The sequence below is a fragment of the Pseudopodoces humilis genome, chromosome 22 (genome assembly GCF_049639895.1).
Source record: "Pseudopodoces humilis isolate 2021_Gansu_Grassland_sample_001 chromosome 22, ASM4963989v1, whole genome shotgun sequence".
In the NCBI taxonomy this organism is placed as follows: Eukaryota; Metazoa; Chordata; class Aves; order Passeriformes; family Paridae; genus Pseudopodoces; species Pseudopodoces humilis.
In genome coordinates, this window is record NC_142221.1 from 982,701 (window position 1) to 992,383 (window position 9,683).

Here is a 9,683-nt window from a genome sequence, read left to right on the forward strand (position 1 = left end):
CATTATTCAGTCTCCCCTTATTCTTCTTTCACTCCCAGCTGGGGGGCGTTTTGTCTCAAAAGGATGTAATCCTGGTTTGAGTAGCTATCTCATCTAAATTAGGGAGATCCCTGAACTGAGCAGAAAGTGATCAGCAGAGTTCAGGCAGACCAGTGTGACCCCCAGGTTTCCTCGTCTGGACCTCGGAAATCCGCAGGTGAATTCTCAACTGCAGTTGTGTTGCTAATTAGATCTCCAAGGTCTGATGTTACTAAAACTGTTTGTTCCTGAATGTTATGGCAAAGGGAGATGCTTGCCTCCCTGTGTCAAGGCTCTGTATGCTTCATCCTACTCCTTCATAATGAACAAGATAATAATCTCAGAGCAGCTCTCGTAATTTACTCACAGAGATCAACAAAGGGGTTTGAGGTGAGATGGGATTTAGCCTTTCCCACTTTCTATAAATACTTCTCCATTGTGGAGAAATCATTTTGATCTGCCTTTGCCCATTTATTTTGCTTTCTATTCAGTAAATAATAAATCATATTGTGTCCAAATGCATATCAAATGTCTAATGTAGCTGTGGGATGATTAACTGTTTCTGTGAGAGGTTCAAGGTAAAACCGTCTCCAGTGCTGCTGGCTTAGGTGTCTCTGAAATCTGATTCAGGAGTGGCTGCTAATTCTGGTTTCTTTCTTACCAGGAAAAATGGTGAATGTCCCCCTGGAGCAGCTGCCTCTCCTTTTTAAGGCCGTTCTACATTCCTGCAAGACGAGTGTGAGCAAAGAGTGAGGGCAGCCGGCCCCGGCCGGTGCCTTACACTGAGCCTCGGGCCGGGAACCGGCTCACCATGGGAGAGGGGCAAACGCCATCCAGGCAGGAGACAGGGCAGTGGGCCTCCCTGCCCTTGTAGCAAGAATATTTTTGTTTGTTTTTGTTTTTTTTACTCTTTTTCCTATATATTTATTTCACGACAGAGTTGAATGTATGATCTTCAACACGATGCACATGGTTCTGTAAGAATGCAGCAGATGCATTCTCCAGCGGTTTACAGAATGTGAAGATGTTTAATGTTACAGTGTTTGTTAGGGTTAGTTCTTTTGTATTTGGGGCTGGGGACCGAGATGACTAAGACTACCTCAAGGAGAAGATGCTGTTCATGCACTGCTCTTTCCATGATTTGCATCCAAAGCATTTGTCAGAGAGAGCAAATGTCGACAGAGCTGTTAGTATCCCAAAGGGACGACTTTGGAGAAGTGGGTGCTAGAGAAGTGCCAAGCTTTTTCTTTAATTTTAGAAAGGCAGGGAGTGGAGAAGGAGAATTCTGTCTAGGCAGTTGGTTTTTTCCCCTGGCAGTTTCCAGATGCAGGTTTCCAGTGGGATGGCAGTGCTCTGAGGGGCTCCCCAGCCTTGTCCTGTCTGGGGAGCTGCAGGTGGGGTCTGCCCCAGCCCCCACAGCTGCCCTCTTACTATTGCCACAACACCTGCCAATTCCTCTGAAATTGTGTTCCTGCAGTTCATAACAGGCTCCTGGCATTACACAAAGGTGCTGCTGTTGCTAGAGAACGGCAAAGACTTTACCATCACTTCCTTAAAATCCATTTTAGGTTTACAAAAGCAGGAAAAACCTACTTAGAAAAGAGCCAGGATTGCCCCTGTTAATGTGTTCCTCCAACATGGTACCTGACTCCTGAGGCTTCTGCATTGCAGCAATTATGGGAGCAGTTGATGTATCCTATGTTAAATGGGGCCCGTGTAGTGGGGTGGGGGACTCCAGTGTCCTCTGGCATGGCTTCCTGTGCTGGACTCAGGGAATGGGTGTTCCATAGTTATGTCCTGCCAGGACTGCATAACTGTTCCTTGTGGAATCCCAGGAAGAACGACATTACTGCTGTACTTGGTTACCTGCCATGTTCTAGGTGTTGCAAGGCTTGGATTTTCCATCTCGCAGGCTCTCCACGACTCCAGATGGAGAATTGGTTTAATGACAGCTGATGAGCTGATTAGTGATTGCTAAGTGCTCGTGTTTAGCTAAACCTGGGCATCCTCAGGAGTGACCTCATGATTTCCTGCTCGTGATAGGGAGGTTGGATGAGATGCTCTTGATCTCATCTGTTTCATTAGGAATTAATACTCAAAGACCCTGTCACTCTCCTAAACAACCTTGGCTGGATTTCCTTCCCTGCCTCCTTAGATGTAAATCTGGCATTCACTTACCAAGGTGGCTCCTCGAAAAGTGTTTCAGTGCTGATTTAAAAATATGTGTGAAAACAACTTTTGTTCCTTCAGGATAGGAGGGACGAGTCACTACCTTCTTGTCTTTCCCTGGTGACAGCTGCGTGGCACAGAGCGAGCACAGCTCAGTGGGGCTGCAGCTGCCGTGCACGAATGTGATGGTGAGCAGGAGAAAAATCCCATTCACCAAAGTCGTCTTTCCCTCCCTCCCCATGCCCAGCAGGTGCTCCCTGGATCGCAGCCCGAGGGGGGCTGTGACCTGCTGGTGTGGCACGTCCTGGTCGGTGCCAGTGGCCGTGGTCACTCCGTGCCAGGGCCCTGCTGCTGCCTCGCCACGGGCATCCCACTGGGGCATCTCCCAGCTCAACGGTTTCCCCCTCCTAAAAGTCCATAGCTGTTAATTTTTCATTATTTAAGCAGGATGTTACGGGTAACAGCTGCTGGGCACAGCAGTGGCTCAGCTCGATGGAGCTTCGCACCCAAAGGTGGTTCCATAAATCTCATTTACTTTTTGGCAGTACAATGAGAGACGTGTGTATTCTCAGGAAAGCCTTCTGCATGCAGCCAATACCTCACGTGTTCAGGGGAAGATTTTAGTGTATCTGTTTGTAAGTTAGAATGTATTTGTCAGCTTTTAAGTTTAATTTTCAAATAGCTTGATATGATCTTTTTACTACGGGTTATTTCTGGCTTGCTGTTTTATACACTCAAGGAATTGTTTAAATTGCATAGGAGTAATTTTATTCTGCAGTTACTGAATTATTATAATCTGTTGATGAATAAGTGTTTTAATTAGTGTACATAAAAGCAGTCATCTTGTTGCCAGCTATCCAACAAAAGTAATCCATTGGGTAATCTATGGTTTTCCAAAATAGCTTCCCAAAACTAATGCTGTACCAACAACAACCAAAAACTTAAATTCAGTTATGATGACAAATAGACATGAATGTTCACTTTCTGTTGAAGAAAGCAAATTTTACAAAGGTTGATTGGCAGCAGTATCCGTTCCCAAATCCACATTTGCCATAGGGAGTAGAAAATCCTTCCTGAACTGACAGGTAAGGAAGCAGCAAACAGACCAGATGGAATCACCAGACCATTCCTGATACCTTCTGCACCAAGTCCTCTAATGACTCGTATTTTTTAAACAGGGTAATGTGAATGTGTTGCATTGCAAACTCAGGTATTATGAGAAAGTAGGAATGTAGCTAGAGATTTAGAGATGTTAGGTAGATGTATTTGTGAATTTGGTTTGAAGGACACCCTGGAAAGGTTGGAATTTTTGTTCCATTCTTCACATAACATTCAGTTTACAGGCACTCATATTTTATTTGTGCTTAATGCTACTAGGGGGAAGTTCATTATCTTTGGTATCTATCTGCTCTTGCTTATCTGACCTTCTGTCATAGAGAAATCAATCAACAATAATAGTCTTTGGTAGAATCTTCTGCCATGACAAGTCAATTTTTATCCCCGATTTGAAAGATAGATTGGCTGGCTGACCCCCTCTTCTCCTTCAAAGCGTCTGTGCAGATAGAAAGCTGAAGAGTTACTTTTAATCCGAACAGAGATTTGGGACATAAATTTGAAGCGCTCAGGCTCACGTGCTCAGGGGAGGCGGCCGAGGAGCAGCTGGAAGGGGTCCCTGCTCACATGGCTCAGTCCCAGACCCCTCAACAAAACCTTCTGGAAAGTGAGTGAGTTTTCTTCCCGTTCATCTCTGACTCCTGCCAAGTGGGCTGAGCCTTGACCCCTCAGTGTGGGTCAGTTGCCAGTCCCTGTTCTGGGCACGTCCAGCCCTGCAAGAGGGCCAGGGGATGAGCAGCTGGACCTCACGCTCCCCGTGTGCACTGGATGCTGCTCAGCTGGGAGCTGTGCCAGTGCCCTTGGTGTTCTCACCTCTGCAGAGGCACTGCATGCTTTGGGCCTTCAGGGAGCATCTGGATTCTTCTGTAATTCTTAAATCCAGAGATTTAATTCTTAAGCCTTTTGCCATCTCCCGTCACACACAGGCCGAAGGGGGAACATGGCATTTTCAGTGACCAGTGGTCAGTGGCGTTGCCAGCTGCAGGGCACCTGCACAGGGGAGCTGCCACTCTAGTGCCATCCGTTTTCCCAGTGCTGGGGTGTTGCTTTGAGGGAGCCCATGAGAGTGAGGGGTCCCAGAGGTGCCAGCAGGGCTCCTGGACTGCTCTCGCTGGTGGGGGCCTTGGTGGCCCCATCCCCACCCCTGCAAAGGCTCAAGTGCCTCTGCTGCCGTCCCTCCCTGTGCCAGCAGGATCTGCCCTTGCTCCTCAGGCTTCTGCACAGACCCACAGCCACTTCAGGTAAAGGAGTTTAAGACTTGTCCTTCAAACCAACTTTTTTTTTAAAAAAAAAAAACCACTTGAATTTCTTTTACCTTTACTACATTTTTTAAAAGGAAAAAAGGAAAAAAAAAAAGATTCTCCTGTGAATGTGCTATTTCCCATTCATTCTTTCTTACTTCTTGGTTTTGATTTGAAGCTATGAAGCTCGGTGTCTGTGAAAATGTTGTTATTTCTCAGGATAATAAGCGGCAATCATCCCTGCCACATGAAAGGCAGGAGAAAGGGGGAAACTTGGGGAACTAGTTAAAGTATGAAACTAATTTTTAGGTTGTAGATGATGTGTAAATGGAGGGGAGTGCATAACTATCAGTATCAAGCTGTGGCGTTTCTCTGGGTTCACAGTGTGTTGTTTCAATGCACAGAAGCTCAGGGATAAGTATTTAAAATGTGACCCAGAGAAACCCTAGTTTTGATGTTGCAACAGTTGCTTCTTTCCCAACTTGTCTGGAGGACCCACTGAGAGCTGACCGAAGCCCCATATGGGGATTTTGGGGGAAAAACTTTGGGTTTGGCTGTGGGAAGTTTGCTTGCAGAAGGCTCAGACGTGGTCCTGTGGCAGAGCATCCCAAAGGTGCAGGGGCTGTCCCAGGCTGTGCCCTTGCACCACCCAGCAGCTGGGGACCAGCTCTGTTTCTGCATTACCTCATCCCTCTGCCTTTGGTGTGAAATGTTTGCTCACAGAAAAGGGGAAGTTGGAATTTCTCATTGTGTCCCTGGCAGCTAGTCGCAGGGCTCTGTACTCTGTTGCTTATGAATTCTTAATTTTCATCAGTACAACTTTCTCACTGTGGTGGTAGGCACAGTCAGTTTGAGAAGGGCACTGGTGTGTGACTCTGGTTGGGTTACAGCTGCTATGAGTGTCCAAACGGCCCCATCTAGCCACAGACAGGGCCAGCACTGAACGAGAGCTGAAGTTTGAAGGGCTGAAACCCAGCCAGGATCTGCAAATCTGAGTTTAAACCAGCCTCGCAAAAAGCTGGGGCCAATCCAGGCAGTGTCTTTCCCTTGGAAAAAAAATAAATTTAAAAATAGCTCCTATGAGCTGCCCTCTGACAAGTCTGTGAAAGAAGCAACATGGTTCAGTGGAAGGAATGCCCCCAAGGGCAAAAAGAAACAGAAATTGAGACCAGATGACGATCAACCTTAACAAAGCCTTTTGTGATTCATTGTTTTCTTTCAATTTATAAAATGTCTTGTAATAGTTGATAACATTATTGACTCAGTTTCCATAACTAAACTACCTCGTGTGACATCCTGTTTATCATCTCAAAGGGATTGTGTGAAAAACTAAACACTGCCAGTGTCTGTTGCCAGCGAGGAGCTGGGGCTGTGATTGCTGGAGTTGTGTTTCCCTTCCATGTCACTGCTGCCTGAGGCTGGGATCTATGTTCCTCCCCAGGGAGGATGTGGCTCATGGCAGTTTGGGTTTTGTCGGTGCCCATCAAGCCACAGGCCTGGTTCCAGCTCGGTCCTGGGTGCAGAGGCTGCATTTGTAACCTGGGACCCCACAGGACCTCGCAGCTCCTCGTGTGTCTGTCCTGGGCAGGCAGCGGGTCAGGTTTGCTGCTTGTGTGAGCCCCTTGCTGGTCTGAGGGATGTTTCCAAGAGGGTCAGTCCCGGTTGTTGGGTCCTTCTTGGCGGCATTCCTGGTGATGGTTTCTGCCGTTCATTTTTCCCACAATCCCTTGTGTAAATCAGGGAAGCAGGATGTTGCCTCGGCATGACACACGGTGAACATTGGCACACTCAGAGCCGGGCTGGGGCAGGAGCGTGTCTGGCCCCGTGTCACCGTGGGGGAATGGGCACCGCGAGCTGCCCCTCACCGCGCTACGACCAAATGAATGTTTCTGCCGGCGGGTCCGTGTCAGCCCGACCTGCCCCTGCTCCGCTGCTCTGGGACTTGACTACCTGTGGAAATGTGACCAATAAGTGTTGAATGCATGTTTAGTGAGTGTTTAGCTGTATGAACTAATAAATGTGAAATGTTCTGCACCGCTGATGTCTCCTGGCTGTTTGCGCCTTCCCGTTTTGGTGGCGGCACTCTCTCAGGGTGGGGAGCACCACCAGGGTGGGGGAGCCCAGTGCTGCTGTGGGTGGTGGCTGTGGCCCTGCCCTGCCCTGCCCTGCCCTGCCTGCTGCTGTACTGCTGGAATGGCCTGCGGGTGTGGGGAAGACCTTGGGACTGCTGCTGTGGCTGGGAACTGGGATGGGGGCACTGTGCCACATGGGATGTATTCCCCAGGAGGAGGGCCTGAAGATCAGTGGTGGTGGGTCTTGCTGGGAGGTTGCAGAGGATGCTCTGTGCACGTGGGGTGATGGGTTTGTCCTCACCTTCAAGTGAACCTAAGCTGCACCGAGGTGACGAGGCAGCCTCTCCCCTCACCCCGTGCTGCCATGAGGCGCTGCCTGGAAGGCAAGGCTGGAGTGGGAAAAGTACCAGCACCTTTTAATTTTCAGCTCAACCCCTACTGACCACTGTATTTTGATTAGAGCTCTGCTTCCTTTTCATCTCGGTGCTCCGGCGGGTGACAACTGCCACAGCCTCGTGTGCACGGCACAATAGTTTATCACCGAAGGCCAGCGGCTCTATGAATTCAGAGCCAGCACGGAACAAATCACGCTGTCACTAACGTCAAACTTGTTAACCTGATCTTTGGTGGATCACTAGTGTCAACATTGCATGGGACATACATTATCGGGCCCAAGGACTTAGGGAGATGTGTTTGTCAGGCTGCTCTGTCACAGTCCCACTCTTGACCTTCGCAAAGTAACTTTCAAGGGTAAGCTGCTTTCTTCTTGAGAGGAGTGGCTGTTCCCAGGAGTGTCATCCATAGGCATGGGCTGGGACAGGGCTGTGGGGTCAGCTGGGTCACCCCCCTGCAGCGGCGCAGTCAGTCCCGCAGTGGGTGAAAGATCTGCTGGGATGGTCCTGTGGGGCCTCTTCCACAGTTGGGGAAGGTTCTCCATTCATGTGCACCCCGCCTGTGTCTATTCCATGAGCTCTCCCCATCTTGTCACTAGCTGCTCCCACATCTCTCCTCATCCCTTCCCCAGTCACTGTCTGTTTGGAGTTCACACCTGAAAACCAGAATTCTGAGTGCAGCAGACTGATGGTTCTCCATTGGTCCATCACAAGTCTCTCCTATCTCAGTTTGCCAAGTGCAGACCCTTCTGATGGGGTTGGTCACTGCTGCAGAGGTCAGGTGAGGGGTGGGTCACCATGGGTGGGCTGGTAAGACCGTGGAGAGAAGGTGTATGTTCTGGGTAAGCTCCTGTCCAAGCTTCTGAGGTCAGTTGGGTTTTTCAGTACTTTTATTGGGGTGGTGGATCCCCTCCCTGCATCCTGCCGTGAGTAGGAGGGCAGCAGTGCCATGGGCTGGGTGCTGGGAGGCCAGCAGGCTGGGGCTGTGTTGGAGAAGATGACTCATGGCTGGGGGGACCCTGAGGCGAATGCTGGGTCTGTGCTCCACATCACTGTCCTAGTGGGCCGACCCTGCTAATCAGCTGTGAAAGAGAGAGAGAAAGCTGGAGAGAAATCTTTCTCTAGGCTAACCTCATCACAATAAAGATTCCTATAAAGAGCTCTTATCCTTGAAGAAAATGAGGCACATAAGCAGGAATAGTAAACAAAAGGCTGTCATTTTGACCCAGGAGTGCTTCATGTTGTTGGCAACTGCCAAGAGGAAACATAAAGAGAGGCTGCATCCAAGTCCCAATTATGCAGAACTATGTGACTGATATGTCAATGAGTCCCCCTGGGAGGAGACCACCAGCACTTCCCAGTGCTGCCTGCACAGCATCTGCACCCACCGCCACGGCCGGGCCGCCCGCACCCCGAGCGAAGGCGTGTGTGGCATCGGAAGAATGCGGGGGACAAGGTAATGTCATTGGGAACGCTATCGCCCAAGTCCTCGCCGTGCGCGCACTATCAGCGCGGGCCCTGGAGTCAGGGACTGCGGGCAGGCAGCGGCGTTTGGCAAACAGTAGTGCTGGCCACACCTGCTGCAGGCACGCTCCGGGAACGTGGCGCAGGCAGGAGGGCTGCCCCGTGCCGATAAGCTGAGTGGATGGAGATAAAATCCGAGCAGGAGATATGCTTTGCTGAGCATCAAGGCTAAGCACCAGCAAGGAGCCAAAGCATACTGCTGCCTGCCGTGGGTGGTGTGGATCCGCAGGCTCCGGCTGTGTCGTGGCCACGAGGGAAGAAGATGGGGCCGGGCAGCTGGAGCTGGAGCTTTGGTGACATGTGCCCGTGCTTGGGCCCATCAAGGGCACAGAGCCGTGCTGTTCCCTTGGCCAGGACAGCGCTGCTCACGGCAGCAGCTTTGGGGCCTATCCCCAGCCCTGAACATCCACTCCCCAGCACATCCTGTGGTGCCAAAAGCCAGACCCACCTCATCCTTCCCTCCTAGGTGCTGTGGCTTTCAAAATGCCACATTTGAATGTCATTTACAAATGTCTGTACCTCTTGCTGTCCCCGGGAGCCCCTAAGGCTGCCAGGAGCTGGCTCGACCTGGTGGCTGTGCAGCCACTCCAGCGTGGCCTTCCCAAATCCACCCTCCGAAATCCACCCTCACGCCACCACCAGGCCCCGCCGGACTGCACCGCGGCCCTTGACTGGCCCTGACCGCGGCCGCGCGCCCGCCACAGGAGCCAGGCCACAGCCTTGGCCAGGGCCCGCGCAGAGGAAAGTGCCCAAGGCCGGCAGGGACGTATTTACCCCTGAAAGCACCTTGCTGCAAAAATAGCAAGTGGCCGGTGTGAGGCCGGGGCTTCCCAGGGGAACAATGCCTGGCAGGAGGAAGCGGCCGCGGCCGGCCCGCAGCTCTGTCCCGCCTTGTGCGGCACTGAGCCGCGAGCCGCTGCGTGCCGGCCCGGCAGGGACCTTGAACCCGACACAGATTTATTTTCTCTGACATTGGCATCGCATCGGAACATCTGGCATGTGGCTGATAATTGCTGGGGATCGGGGCGGAAGCCACTCCAGGCCTGGCGCTTCTTCCCGAGTTCTGTTTTCATTAGTTTTTCTCCTCTCTTCAGCTGCAAAGCAAGGAAAAAACAAGCAGGGCTGTGCAGCCCGCACTCCCACTCCTCTCCCCT

At 50.9% G+C, this 9,683-nt stretch overlaps 1 protein-coding gene across 3 annotated transcripts in view; it reads left to right on the top strand.

The window, feature by feature from the left end:
* Positions 1–6,575, top strand: part of NR6A1 (nuclear receptor subfamily 6 group A member 1) — a 63,947-nt gene extending 57,372 nt beyond the window's left edge. For all 3 annotated transcript variants that reach the window (XM_088065759.1, XM_005529244.3, XM_088065760.1), the window contains exon 9: positions 683–6,575. In XM_088065759.1, the coding sequence (XP_087921885.1) occupies positions 683–771 (89 nt within the window). In that variant the 3' untranslated portion in view covers positions 772–6,575. The remainder of the gene's footprint in view (positions 1–682) is intronic.
* The last annotated feature ends 3,108 nt before the right edge of the window (positions 6,576–9,683 follow it).